The sequence below is a fragment of the Fusarium redolens genome, assembly GCF_020744475.1.
Source record: "Fusarium redolens strain MPI-CAGE-AT-0023 chromosome Unknown BKA55scaffold_7, whole genome shotgun sequence".
NCBI lineage: Eukaryota > Fungi > Ascomycota > Sordariomycetes > Hypocreales > Nectriaceae > Fusarium > Fusarium redolens.
Window position 1 is genome coordinate 762,121 of NW_025763670.1, and position 13,770 is coordinate 775,890.

Sequence of the window (13,770 nt, forward strand, 5' to 3'; positions counted from 1 at the left end):
TATGCAGATCATTCTGGAGGCCGAGCGCCAAGAGCGATTTACTTTCACAATCAGATAGAATGTCACGCTGGGGATCAGCTGGCTTGCTGGTCATGCTACGAATACCAGCTTGGTTCCCCAACCAAATTAGTAGGAAAATAGGCACAACACCTAAATTCATTTATTCGATAAACGTCATTGTGTATTGCTCAACTCCCCTTGAATACTCATGAGAAACCAGAGTTTATGGACCATTTAGGGTAGCTAGTGATATCCTTGCCGAGGTCCTTCACAACCCCTGTCAGGATTTGGGACGACATACAGGGATGTGCCAAGCTAAAGGCTTTGATACAACACAGCACTAACAAAGTCCCCAAAACCAAGCTAAACTGAGACAGGTGCAAAAAGCCCTGTATTATCATTCTTAGACTATAGCTGATAAGAAATGTTGCAATCGCTATGGCTGTGACTCCGCCAATGAGCACATAGTTTCCGCAACCTCGTTGTAGAAAGCCCGTATTACCGATCCCTCCCTATGATCCAAATCGCCGTTCAGACAACTCCTTACCGCCTCTTGATACTCTGTTCCCATGAAGTGAGCTAGTCTGTCGTCTATCCTGCTGAGGAGCACTTCTTTGAACTTGGCGGGGTTTTCATCGTCGCGACGTAAACTCCATGCTAAGCGCCATAGACCAACTTCGAGAAGGACGACGCCGAGACTGTATATGTCGAAGCCTTTACGGTATGACTCCCCTGGAATTCCTTGTGCAGAAGGATGACGATATAGATTGAACCGTACGCTTTGCTCTGGCTTTTCCGTGGTCTCATCGACTGAATCTGGCCGCGAAAATTCAAAGCCGACGAGGTATGGCCGAGACCAGATGGGCTGATTGCGCCGTACCGGAATCATGATATTATGACTCCTGATACTCTTATGGAGCCATCCTGATGCATGAAGGATGGCGACTGAGAGTGAAAGCGTGTAAGCCATCCGATATCGATCACCCAATGTTGGTAGAGTCTCAGGCGTTGGTGATTTTATCAACGCTTGTAGAGATACCAGATCTGTCTGCTCACTGGTCCCTAGTGGGTACTCAAAGACCAGGCCATATCGACTCTTCTCGATGTCTTCAAAAACTCCCAGACAGTTGAGAGTCAAAAGTTCTTCTGGTTTTGCATCAGCGTGCAAGAGTCGCGCAATATTCTGGATTCTTCCTCTGAGTCTGATTCCTTTCTGTCCCTTCCATGTTATGTCGTATCTCTTCCACTCAATGACTATGGGAGTTTTTGAGTCAAGTGTTCCAAAGCTTCTCAATCCAGCAGCGACGTCATCGTCCTTTTGAACTTTGATTCTATCTGAACGAATGGTGAGATTGGCATCGCCAGTACTGCTTTTGAATGCGGCCACTCGTTTCTCCAGGTCTTGATCTAGCTCGTATCCCAGTTGGCGAAAGTTAATAGCGCGTTTGAGTTTATCAGGTTGTATCACATGTTGAGTCGAGTCGCTGTCCTGAAATAGTACTTGTTGATTATTGTCGATATGCTCCAATGATAGCACAGTCTGCGACAGTGCAATATTTGGATCCCGAGTTGGCAGTAATCGATACAGGTCGCTCAGAACTGCTCTTATCTGCACGAGCGTCTTATCGTGTTCTTCCGCCCCACCAGTCACCAACTTCAGGCGTTCGAGTGCAAGTTCTGAACTCGAGGCCTCACGAAGTGGCTCCAGCGATTCAAGTAGTGTTTTGACTGTTATTAGGGAGGCCAGAACAGCATCTTTGTGTCTCTGAAGAATCCGTTGTTTCTGAATGTCGACTCGTTTTAAGGGCTGGTGATCAAGCCAGTCTCTCTGCCACTGGTCTAACAAAGCCTCTTGCAGTATGAGCTTAGTACGTAGCAGGCCTAGATAGCCATCAAGACCACGTAAGGATTTCCATAGACCATAAATCTTTGCGCAGGCTGTGAAGGCATCTACCAGGCCACCGAATGCGCCGATTCCAAGGCCGGCGGCCCCGACTTGGAAATCTAACAAATCGCTCACCATGCTGGTACTGGGATAATTACAAAGTGGATTCGTCGGGTGTCGAAAGATTTCAAGAATGATATCGGGAATGTGAGATCTTGAGCCGCATCATATCAGGTTGCGGGGTTTATGCATCTTTATGGCGGGGTAGATTGATAATCCGGTGAGGCCTGCAAGCTGAGGTCATGTGTCGCCTCAGGATCATGATATTCAGCTAGAGGGATTTACGAGACGGTGCGTGTTTTTCATCCTGTAGTATAATCAAAATGGAGTTTTCTTCAGCATTTACCTTCCGGCAACAGCCTCAACAAGAGAACTCCGAATCCACTAGAGAAACGCCTATTCGCGTTCCATCTCCCGGCATTCACTGCCCTAACTTTGCGGGATTTATAGCAGTATCCTTCGCAAAAGGTCATAACACGATAGGCCTCCAGCCCGTGATATCGAATGCTGCCCCCACATTCCAAGATGTATCGCTTGGCGGTGGCTCTTTCGATGTTCGAAAAGTCGAGGCGTCTTCGTTCCCGATTGGTCTGGGTACGGAGATCTTGAAAGGCCGGAAATATGTCGCTGTTAAACATCCTCGGACACAAGATGATAATTCTGTGTCATTTGCCGACATAGCCTTGGAACTGCAGATCTTGCGGCATCCTCCTGTTCAAAAACATGAGAATATCGTCGACTTATTGGCTGTCATGTATCATGATACCGGAAACAAGGAGGGAATAAGGGTCGTTCCAGCTTTGGTCCTTGAATATGCTGAGTACGGAAATCTCAAGTCATATCAAGAAGCAGGCTACGCACGTTCGCTCGATGAGAAGCTAGACATTGCTCTTGACGCTGCCAGGGGTCTTGAAGGCCTTCACGAAGCAGGTATTGTCCATGGCGATGTGAAACCTTCCAATCTTCTCGTCTTCAAGCATCCGATCCGAAAGACCGTTGTTAAAATCAGCGACTTTGGCTTTGCGATGCCAGTGCAGGGTGGCCAACTCATCGGAAGCACTGAGGTCTATCGTGCACCTGAGGCAGAGACGGCAGAGTTCAACAGCCGCTACCTTCGCCAGCAAGACATTTACTCTTTCGGCTTGACGCTGTGGACGATTCTCGGTGATGGCGTTGCGTACCACAGCACTTTACCAGAGGGCGATAAGCTCGAGAACGTTTGGAAACTTAAGAAGTCCAACTTGATAGCGAGCCTTGCGACATTCAATGTCCTACATCGTCTACGCAATGAGAATTACCCACTCATGACTTTGGCGAAAGTCATTCTCACATGCTTGCAATTCTCCCCAGAGAAGAGATTTTCAAGCATGTCCAAGATTATCGATCACCTCGAAGTCACAAAATCTATCGTCAAAAGCCGGGATGGGCATGATAGCCTAGATGCTGCAGGTCTGAGAGCTGCGCTTCCTACCTTCGAGAGGATCGTGTACCGAGCTAAAATTCCGGCATCGGACGAAGAGAGATCAGAAAGAATGATTCTTAAAGGCCTCACTACTTTAGTCTTCGCATACCTCAACCAAGAACTCAGCCTCCAGAATACTGCAACAAATATTGATCCTTGGCAAATGTGCAACATGATGACTCATTTCTTGCCAAAGGCGCATGAGCGATACTATTCTTCATTTAATCAAGATGAGTCGCCTTTTATCACTGCACTTCAGGGCATCTCGAAAGCCAGGCTTGAGAAGACGATATCGGAGCTCTTACCTACTATATCGCAACTCTTACCCAGGGAAGCTAATTCAGACGATATTAGTGAAGCCCAGCCTGTTTCTGCTGTGAATGCCTGTCTACTCATCTTGGACTGCGCTGGCCTTTTGAGCGAGCCATTTAATACCGTCTTGTTCTCCGTGTTCGTACCCCGACCTGTTACATGACTGAAGCTTTATCTTCAACCTGTGAACTTAGTCGCGTGGCGCAAAGCTAATTCGTGGGTAGGGTCACCTCCAAGTCGAAAGTGGAACCAATGCAGCTTTTCAAAGACGAAGACTTCATCCCGGATGTATGTTATCATTCAAAAACAAAGTATTTTGACTGCGGAACTAATTCATTCAAGATTACTAAAAGCTCAAACATCCTACAAAAGACTCCAAAGCCTGCCAGGGTTGCCCTTTTCGATAGTCTAAAAACCATCTTTGAGACATCCACCAATGAGAACGAAAGAGCGCAAGCCGCCCTTAACCTTGCTAGTGCATACATGGACGACATAGGAGTTGAGTACGACCTGAAGTTGGCGGCCTACTATATCCAGCAAGCAGCCGAACTTGGTTCGGAAAAAGCCCGTACTCTCTACTTATCCGTATTCTCTCACGTCCCTGGGCTGGAGACGCCAGATTACGAAACGCTGTGCACTTGGGTCGTCGACTCAGCCCATGCTGGAAATCCAGTTGCTCTTCAGAAGTTGAAAGAAACCTGGCCCTCAGATTGGCAGCAAGTTAATCAGAAGGTTCAGCTAGATGAACTTACTCGTCTAGGCGTTAACATTAGCGCATCTGAGGACTTGTCTTCCATGTTACAGGCCTTGTCTCTGAGTGACGTCGAGTTTTCTCACACTCGAGATCTGCTCTTATGGAGTATTGTCATGGACAAGCCCGATGTCACAGCCACCTGCCTGAATAAGGACCAGGGCTTAATCGAGTTAGCGCTGCAGAATGATGAGACACCTTTACTTATCGCTGCTCGTCTTGGTCGAAAGCACGTTCTGGAGACGATATTACAACACCCCAGCTGCGGCAGTGCTGCACAGGCTGTGGACGAAAGAGGTATAACGCCTCTTCACTGGCTTTGCTCCTTTGAAGACGAAGACCATGAGTCTATTGCAAAACTACTGGTCAGTAAAGGCGCCGATCTGAATGCTCCTGCCTGTACAATATCACGCACTCAGTATGGAATCAAAACCAACGAAGACGGGCTCATGACTCATACTCCCCTACACTGGACTATCACACAGAAGAGACTCTCTGCTGTGGATGCTCTGATCAAATTGGGTGCTGATACAACATTTTGTATGGAAGCCGGGGAAAGGGAGGGATCACATCTGTCACCACTGGAACTCGCATGTGGTCTCTGCTACTCACCTGTCGTCGAGCGACTTCTTGAAGAACCTGTCGTTCAACAAGAAGCAAGCAAACCAAAGCCAATGGTCGGTGGCGGTGAACTGATGTATTTGCCTCTTTTCCACGCTATATCCGGAACCCCTCGTTGGCAACGCCTGTTAACTTTAGGAGTCGACTTTGAATTGGAGACAAAGAAGACGATGAAGGCCTTGATTGAGAATGGCGCACCTACTGATGCTGTCTTACAACTCGGGAGCAACGTTAAGATGGCAGCAGTGTTTGCAACAGCGTATCATCAATGCGCGGCAGATCTTATGGTTTCAGGTCTTGACCTGGGCTTCGCGAATCAGATCAACGCTACTTTCGGCAGGATATCCAGTGGAGGGTCCGCTCTGTTTCTGGCGATTACACATGGTGATCGCGATATGTTCAAGGCTCTCCTAGACGCTGGTGCAGATGCCAATGCAGTAGATGCTGATGGTCTTAATGCGCTGCACCGTGCTGCAAAAGAGACAGACGACGTCTACTTCGTTGAGACGCTTCTCGAGAAGGGCCTTCCTGTTGATCCAATCAGCTCGGAGCCCTTCAGCGCTTTCTACGCTGCCACTTACAGTGGAAATCTTACCGTTGCACAGTATCTATACGACCGCGGTGCGGACAGAGACCGCGTTCCTACGGCGATGAAAAAGAGTATAATGTCAGACATGCTCTCAACTGGGACCAGGAATGCCCTCTATCGGGTCAAGTTCTTGCTAAGCCTTCCAGACCGCAATGGCTCTGATGGGTTTATGGTAAAGGTCGGGGATGATAAATACTCCTTGTTCCATCACACTATCAAGTATGTCGGGGAGTTCGCCGAAGACAACGAGGCCACTGGAGTTATGATTGTCGAGCTCCTTCGGAAATACAACACTCAAGACCAGCTTGATAACACAGCGGGACCATATAATATGACAGCTCTAGCAGTTGCAGCCGAAGCTGGCAACTATTTCGTCGTGAGACGGCTGTTGGAGTATGGCGCAAGTCCGAATATTCCTGATCAATATGGCCGAACAGCGTTGGACCTGGTGTATAAAAGATACTGTTTCCCAGAACAGCTTCCAGCTTTCCAGGAAGCAGATTTGGATGATGAGAAGATTGTGAATAAGATTTTGAACGCTGCGAATGAGAACACGACTGAGTTGATGAGTCTTCTCAAGGCGCACAACGCTGAGATAAGGAGTTGGAGTGCGCCGTCGTGGATTGAGACTGATAATGGATTGCGTAGCTTGGATTGGGTTTTGGAGCGCCTTCGCAAGGATCAGACTAGTAATAGTGGGTAGAGTCGGGAGGTCTATGTGGCTCAGTTATCACGGCATGAAATTATCAACGACAGAGAAAGTCTATTTAATGGGTATGTTCGAAGTTGCTATATACAATCTACAATTATTATATCTATATGTTCCTCTATTGATTATTCGGACAAGCCTTTTCGAATGAGGAGTATGGCGAGTTATCCCTCACGATGTAGACCTCTCCTACCAATATTAGACAGCCAACCGCCATCGAGATAGCAATGATGGGAAAATTAACTCGTGCGAATTCGTGACTCTTCACATGAATATGTTTTCGAGCAAGGATATCTCTCCAGAGAAGACCGGCCAGTGATGCGCTGAAGGCGGTACTGAATGCTCCGTAGTTGACTCCAACGGCCATGCTGTAGATCGTGCCCCAGTAAGTCCTATCACTGATGAGCTGGTCGTCGTGGCAGTTGATCTCTTTCCAGGCTTGGATGATGCGGGATAGCAGGATAGTGGTACCAATGTTAGTACCAGAGAACTGAATACAGTCAGTAATTACTCGTGATTTGGGATCACTGGGGTTAAACTTACATTGGACAGGACGCATGAGAGAAAGCCCATCCCTCCAATACTTCCAACCGTTCCCGTACGCTTTGACCAATGATACCAGCCATAGGCAAAGACGTTGACCCATCCCTTGCTCACTAGAGCCTGGACTAGTACAAACATGGCAAAAGCAAATGGAACCAGTGCAAATGGAAGATGAGCCATGACTGCCATGACTGTTGGGAAAGTCTCTTGCAGCCACTCATAGGCCCTTTCAAGCGATGCATACCCTTTTCGAGCCTCTGAAAGCAAGGTTGATCGTTCCTCTGGTTCTGCCATGGGTCGACCAGCCTCGAGCTTCTCTGGTTCCATTTGAGGGTTTGGTAGCGTAGATAAAGCTCTGGGATGCAGTGTGTTTTGATCGCTTGGTGATGAGGGTCCAGAGTTGGGTGATTGAGGCATGGACCCCGAGATTATGACAGGACTGTTTCCAGCGGTGTTTGATAAAATCACCTTGGGGATAGGGTGCGAGTTGGGCTGGTCATTGGAGGTTTGTAACGGAGTGAGAGAAATGCCTTCCGTCTGGCCGTAACCTCCCGAGCCCTGGTTATCAGGAAGACCAGTTACCGTGTCTGTATCAGGCTCAGACTTATCCTGTGAAGTCCCAGTATATTCAGCTGCAAATCGCGCGCGTTCAGCTCTCGCACGCTCCATCTCCCGTCGATAAGCAGCAGCTGTTTGACGTGTCTCCTTGCGATGCAACCATCCAAAACCAAGATCCCAGCAAAACATGACAAACGCTGCTGGAAGAGTCACCCAGAAAACAGGGTGCTCTCCACTCCCGGCGCTAGCAGCATTGAGGGCCAGAACAGTGATGAGAGTCGCAGACATGATTAGCGCACCAAACATAGCGCCCTTTTTATCAAGAAAAGGATTCATGATATACGCGAGCGAGAGCGTCATTCCTTCGCCTGCATTCTCCGCATCTTCGACTTGATGCTGAACGTAGGGGATGTTGGGGTTCACGGGCCGTTGCGCTCTAGCCTCTTCTGGTAAGCTGTGCATCTCAATCTTGGAAGGGATAAGCTTCTCGTCAGCGAAAATGACGTAGAGCAGAAATGGAAAGAGGACAACGGCGGTGACGACGACTGGGACTATCATGTTGGCGGTGTAGACGATAAACTTGATGTCGAATGCTCCAGCGAGGACGAGATTCGTGGGGTTGGAGGAGACGAGAATGGCAGAAGCGATATTGGCGACTGCGAATTGAGTAAAGATCCATGCTCGAGGACTCGTGATATTGCTCGACACGCGCGTCATGTACGCGAGGAATGCCGTTCCAGATAAAATAATAGGATCATTGCCGATGAAGCTGCCGAGAAGGAAGAAGAAGGAATAAAGGTAGAAGAACAGCCGATGACCAACTTTTCCTCCCCAAGACAATACCTTGAAGGCCAGCCATCGAATAATTCCCGACGCATCGATAGAAATAGCAATGTAAGCCAACGTGATGAAGAAGACCATAATATCAATCGGGTGGATATTATCAGCGCCTATAGTCCCATCATAAACCTCTTGGCGTCCTATCGCAGAAATAGCTAGTAAAAAGAGATCCGCGATCAAAGGCGCGGTGATGAAATTGACGGGAAAAGTGACTTTGACAAAATATCTCGAACATCTCGGATTATCATGAAGAATCGCATGATGGGTGCTTGGAGGAATAACTCGCAATTTGACCGCTAATCTGCATATTAAATTGACGAGGGATTTTGGGATGTAAATGGGCATGTGAAATGGCCATAGTACCAGAATATCTGTAGAAGCGGTCAGTGCACGCTGTGTATCCTGTGAGAGGGCGTCTTACTAGCAAGTACAAAGACTATCAACGTTACTATTGAGCGCCATTGTCGTATCTCGCTGGTGTCCACGCCTTTGGCCATCGTTTTGGCTGAGGGGATTCACTTGCTCCCTCAACAAAGTGAAAGTGACACTCTCAGGTTAAATACAGAGAAAACCTGACGATGTATGTGGGGTCGTATCTAAAGTGGAGAGGAAACTTAAGGGTCCAATGGAAGTGAAGAAGTAGGCCGTAGTGTCAGCATTTTTTGAGGTAAAGGACCGACAGTAGCTTCTGTTCGATGACCTTCTCCTTTTCGATCTCTGGCTGAAACAGGGCTGGCATGAGAAAAGAAGGGAGAGAGAAAAGCCTTCTAGAAGGTTTCGTTTTCCTGGCTGGTGACAGGGTACATTTGTTGATGCCTAACGCAGTATGCAACCCGAGCTATGCTTAGTAGAGACTACCCTATGCCCCTAGACCAAGAACACAGCCGCGTGGCCCCCAAATCTCGCCTGGGTTATATGAACTTTGTGGCTGTGCCAACATGTCAGCTGAGAGTAGACCAATGCTCACCACCCGAAAAGTAGAAGCCTGCTAACGCTCTGGCCATTTATGATCACCCAGTGACGTTTTTGGTAAGGCCTCGTCTTGACTTGCGGGTATTAAAAAAGAAGCTTCTGCTAAGATCTTGTTATTCCCCCACATTTTGGCTGAGCTTGGCTTTTTTCCCCCCAGATTCAACCCTGCCAAGACAGAATGTCGATATGCCTGCACTTTCTGTCACAGATGCGGCTGAGACAATAGCGAATACTGTTCTTTTTTCGCGTCAAGCGAATGACACTGGTGATGCGTTGCAGGTTATTTGCGCATGGCCGGTTTCTGGTCAATATGGAACAGGTACCCGAGTTCTGTAAGTATAGTTACCGATCAATTGATACCAGACTGACAATTATTCAGATACTATGTTCTCATCGCTGCATGCCTCGTCGCGAGGAGAGAGGAATGGCTCGTGAATCCTTGTTTGGCCGCTGCGTTGGTGCTGCCAGCTGTTGCCGCTATTCACGGCATAGTTTTAACAGCAATGCACAATCCTGGTGAGCAAAAAATGAGTAATGAACAGGTTCGAGAACTAATTGGTAAAGATGCGGTCGACATGGATATTTTTGGTGCTTTTCAGCTTTGTGCTATTGGTATTTTGGCAGCGCCGGTGACAGTTATGCTGTCAAAGACGTACTTTAATGACCCCGGTAGGAATACCATTTTTCTGTGGACATTTCTGTTATTGATCGGTAAGTTGCACCTTCGTGAAAGCTGTCCCAGTTTCTAACCGAGAATTAGGACTTTTGAGTATGACAATCGAGTTTTATCGAATCGAGACTCATTCCTGTACAATCGATGCTTCGGGCAATCCAGTATCACCAAACGCGTCCAAGTTTCACTACGTCGAAGGAAACAACTGTAACCTGACCTGTTCAACTCAAGACGGACCATCATCCCCAATGCGAGGCGGATCCGCAAACAATATCTATGTCATACCCGCACCCCATACCCTTACATTCGGTACCGCTACTTTACTCGCTGCAGCATGTTGCGTTCACGCTGTTCTATGCCTTATTTCTATGTGGGATAGAGTACTCGAGATTAACTGGCGCCGAAGGTTTGGAAAACAGAGCGATGATGCGGCAAGTGAGGATGATGAAAGCGCTAACCAAGGTGTTATGAAGAAAGTCAATGATACCATTGGCTTTTTCCTTCGTATCCTAGCAATTCCCGTTTTTGGTGGCGCTGGCTTGGCTATACTTATCGTGGGCGAGATTAACTTTTTCAGCTCTCAGGTTAACTACCAGACTGAGCCGATGGCCAATATCGGTAAGCATATCCCAGTAGCTTTTGACGATTTACTAATCTTTGATGCTGTGAAGGCCAATGGGCACCAATTACAGGTACCGCCATGGCCATGATCGGATCGCTTTATCTCCTTCTAGCAAGACACGCCGATCAAGCAGGCGATCCATACCCATCGCATCATTGCAACTGTTCTCATTGTCACGTCAACGAGCAAACGAGCCAAATTTCTCACCAAGAGAGCATTTCTTCACTGAATAGTCATAATATTACATTAACTGTCACAAACATCGATACGCGTACAAATAACCAATTATCTCCGCACCACGACCCAACCCAACCACGCTCTTCAACATCTTCACGGCTTCGAGACCCGTCAGTATTCCAAGACCACAACCAACCACCTCGAAACCCCTACAGACAGAAAATAGAGAATGCATTTTTCAGATTCGGCGAGATGATTGGTACACCAGCACATGATTTCATCACCGAGCCCAAAGTCAAAAGACCAGATCGTGTTGATCTACCGATGATACCAGGGGAACAGTTTCGAAATGAGCGTGTATCAGCGGTTGAGATTGAGAGAGACCAGCATCAGGATGATGAGATGAGTCCTATTAGATCAAGGCCTGGAAGCTTTATAGGCAGCGACACGTCTGTGCAAGGTGTTGGAAGATCTACGTCAATGCCTGTATCACCACCACCACTTGCTGTGACGAGACCGAGGTCGAGTACAGGGCCTAGACCGAGACCTGCTTCTCTGTATCACTAGCGAGATGAGAGCTGATTGAATTCGTTTCTTGTTGAAAGATATTATTATTATGATAGATTATTATGTTAAAGGCTTATGCTTTGGCATCCGGATCTTGGTCTTTTGTTGATGGCCCCTCATCAGCAGTGACCGTGATCTCGTGGCTGTGCTCTAATCCAGATAACACAATCCATGTTGGTACGATACACAAAATGGTGATTCCAAAGTTAAGACCAATACTGACAAAATGGTTGGCGTTGCCTTCAGACTGCATACTATTTATCGTTAGCGTTAATACATAGTCAGTTTGCAAAGCTGTACTTACGCCCATGCAACGGTTTGACCCAGAGCCTCAAATCCTCGGAGAATACCACAGTGATAGGACAGCGACGAGATATCAGTGGTATACTGTCCAACAAGCCAGTACAAGAACTGTTGGAACGCTTGACCTCCGAATTGCCAGAAGAAGATGAGGGTATAAGCTTTGCCGAAACCTCCTTTGAACCAATCAAAGACAGGTGGCTCCTCTGCGTCGTAGAATTGCTTCTGGAGAATCGAGGCCCAGATCCATGTACCAATCAAAATGAAGATGATCGACGCGAACGCAATTCTGGCGCGGGTCTTGATGAAGATGGACTGGCGATCCAACAAACCAGCGATGAGAAATGAACTGATAATTCCGGAGAAGTTGGTAAAGAAGGACGAAAAGGCGCGAGCTCGAACGGTGAAGTAGGTTGTCAACCAAGTGCTCATGAAGCCATTGTAAAAATAGCTGATGAAGAAAGCAGGGATCAACAAGAGCATGCGCTTGGTGACGAGGAGCGACAGGACAGCCTTGAACTCGGCTAACCAAGAGGGTTGCTTATGAACAACGACGAGAGTACGATCTTTTCGCTGAACCTTCTCCGCGGGGCTCAGTAGTAAAGCGATGGGTAGACCGAGACACATGATGACGATAAATACGATATAAGTCGCTGAGCTGACGGATCCTTTCGATGAGGTTTGCGCGTTGAGACCGAGATTGATGGCGCCGCCGACAATTGGGCCGGCTGCTTTGGCAGTTTGCCAAATGGCTATTCCTGGTTAGTTCATGATCAAACAATTCAACCCCCAAATTCAGAACTTACCAAGATAAAAAGCACGATCCTTGGGACTAGGATATCCAATAATGATCGCCGCCTCAGCCGCCCAAAAGAAACCCGCCGAAATACCACAAAGCGCACTTCCAAACAGCAAAAACCACGTCTTCGGCGCAACATTATTTGTATACAGACCAGCACCATAAATCGGATATCCGATAGCTCCTAGAGCCAGACCATACCGTAGACCAATTCTGTTGTTAATCGCACCAGCTGCTATACAAACAGCCGCGAATAATCCGTAGACGAGCGCGTTGGCGGCTGAGACAGCGTATGGTTCTGCTGCACCTCCGGCGCCGAGACCACCGAGGGCGTCCCACATTCCGGGGGCTGTGAAGGAGACACCGCATGCTATGGCGATTTGGAAGGGTATTGAGCGGAAGAAGGATGGTTTTGCGGGGGAGGAGGTTGGGTGGTTTATGACGGAGCCATCGTGTGAGGAGGCCATTTTGAGATGCAGCCAACAAGCAATGAAGACGCCAGAGGTGAGAAAAGACTTGAAGATTACAGAATAGGTGATTGATCAATTCTATTATATGTCTCTATGAATATTGCGTGCGATTGCGTGCTTGATTAACCCGTCCCTCTCGCTGGCTCGCTCAACGTTGAAACCATGCTAAAGGGGGCTATTGATGGGGATTATGAGAACTAGTTTCCGTCAGGACCCATCAGCAATGTTGTACCTGCAGTAAGAGAGTTTTTATTGTTTTAAATGCAGGAAGATCAGCCCTGCAGTGCTGCTGTTGTGCTATTAGCGGATGGTAGGCTATGCAGCTACGCTACCCCAGGTTCCATGACACGAAGACCCTTTGCTTCGAAAAGTTCAATTGGAGAGCATAAGAGCTTTACTTGTTGACGATTCACGTCGAAATCTCTTCATCACCGAGTACCGCCGAGCCGGGACAATTCTCATCCAGAATTACATAACGATAATTGGATAATTGGGTCTCATCGCCGTTGAAGTGGATTTCGAAGAAACGATCCATTTTTCGCGTCAAGTGGCACCCAAGAAGCCAGTCTACGCTTTAAAAGGTATCAATGAAGTAACATTTATGAAAGGTTACAGTTAGCGACATCGTTGCATATGCATATTCGATATAATTCATCTGATAACAATAAACCATTGAAACCGTTATTTTCTATGGTTCCCCGGATGACGCCGGAGGCTTGTTTTAGCGGACCGCGGCGCCACTCCCGGTAGCCGGGCCGTTTCGTCATCATCAAAAACTCATCATCGCCTATCTTATCGGAGCTTCACTTTTGGCACTATGCTGTATCTACCCTAAGCTCAATTGAAGACCGTCGAAACTT

General features: G+C 47.7%; 5 protein-coding genes across 5 annotated transcripts; 2 read left to right on the forward strand and 3 right to left on the reverse strand.

The window, feature by feature from the left end:
- Positions 1–159: 159 nt before the first annotated feature.
- On the reverse strand, positions 160–2,111 carry BKA55DRAFT_566152 (uncharacterized protein). The gene has a single exon (XM_046192598.1). The coding sequence runs from the start codon at positions 2,021–2,023 to the stop codon at positions 437–439; it is 1,587 nt and encodes a 528-aa protein (XP_046049983.1). The 5' UTR covers positions 2,024–2,111; the 3' UTR covers positions 160–436.
- On the forward strand, positions 2,112–6,451 carry BKA55DRAFT_566153 (uncharacterized protein). Its single transcript, XM_046192599.1, has 3 exons — positions 2,112–3,857; positions 3,944–4,007; positions 4,062–6,451. The coding sequence occupies exons 1-3, from the start codon at positions 2,269–2,271 to the stop codon at positions 6,381–6,383; spliced, it is 3,975 nt and encodes a 1,324-aa protein (XP_046049984.1). The 5' UTR covers positions 2,112–2,268; the 3' UTR covers positions 6,384–6,451.
- On the reverse strand, positions 6,452–9,129 carry BKA55DRAFT_737499 (uncharacterized protein). Its single transcript, XM_046201366.1, has 3 exons — positions 8,752–9,129; positions 6,933–8,701; positions 6,452–6,879 (listed from the first exon to the last, which is right to left on the reverse strand). Exons 1-3 carry the CDS (start codon positions 8,825–8,827, stop codon positions 6,508–6,510), a joined length of 2,217 nt encoding a protein of 738 aa, XP_046049985.1. The 5' UTR covers positions 8,828–9,129; the 3' UTR covers positions 6,452–6,507.
- Positions 9,130–9,488: 359 nt separating this feature from the next.
- Positions 9,489–11,341, forward strand: BKA55DRAFT_689240 (uncharacterized protein; the record flags this gene model as incomplete). The annotated part of the gene is made up of 5 exons (XM_046199328.1): positions 9,489–9,634; positions 9,682–9,818; positions 9,867–10,013; positions 10,063–10,593; positions 10,647–11,341. 5 exons carry the CDS (start codon positions 9,489–9,491, stop codon positions 11,339–11,341), a joined length of 1,656 nt encoding a protein of 551 aa, XP_046049986.1.
- A 73-nt stretch (positions 11,342–11,414) lies between these two features.
- On the reverse strand, positions 11,415–12,907 carry BKA55DRAFT_689241 (major facilitator superfamily domain-containing protein; the record flags this gene model as incomplete). Its single annotated transcript, XM_046199329.1, has 3 exons — positions 11,415–11,595; positions 11,646–12,393; positions 12,448–12,907. The coding sequence occupies 3 exons, from the start codon at positions 12,905–12,907 to the stop codon at positions 11,415–11,417; spliced, it is 1,389 nt and encodes a 462-aa protein (XP_046049987.1).
- Positions 12,908–13,770: the final 863 nt, after the last annotated feature.

Coding starts and splice junctions, on each gene's coding strand:
- BKA55DRAFT_737499 (XM_046201366.1), bottom strand. CDS start 8,827: ATGGCCAAAGGCGTGGACACCAGCGAGATACGACAATGGCGCTCAATA. Junction 8,702..8,751: donor GATAGTCTTTGTACTTGCTA/GTAAGACGCCCT, acceptor CCGCTTCTACAG/ATATTCTGGTACTATGGCCA. Junction 6,880..6,932: donor TCTCATGCGTCCTGTCCAAT/GTAAGTTTAACC, acceptor GACTGTATTCAG/TTCTCTGGTACTAACATTGG.
- BKA55DRAFT_566153 (XM_046192599.1), top strand. CDS start 2,269: ATGGAGTTTTCTTCAGCATTTACCTTCCGGCAACAGCCTCAACAAGAG. Junction 3,858..3,943: donor AATACCGTCTTGTTCTCCGT/GTTCGTACCCCG, acceptor ATTCGTGGGTAG/GGTCACCTCCAAGTCGAAAG. Junction 4,008..4,061: donor ACGAAGACTTCATCCCGGAT/GTATGTTATCAT, acceptor AATTCATTCAAG/ATTACTAAAAGCTCAAACAT.
- BKA55DRAFT_566152 (XM_046192598.1), bottom strand. CDS start 2,023: ATGGTGAGCGATTTGTTAGATTTCCAAGTCGGGGCCGCCGGCCTTGGA.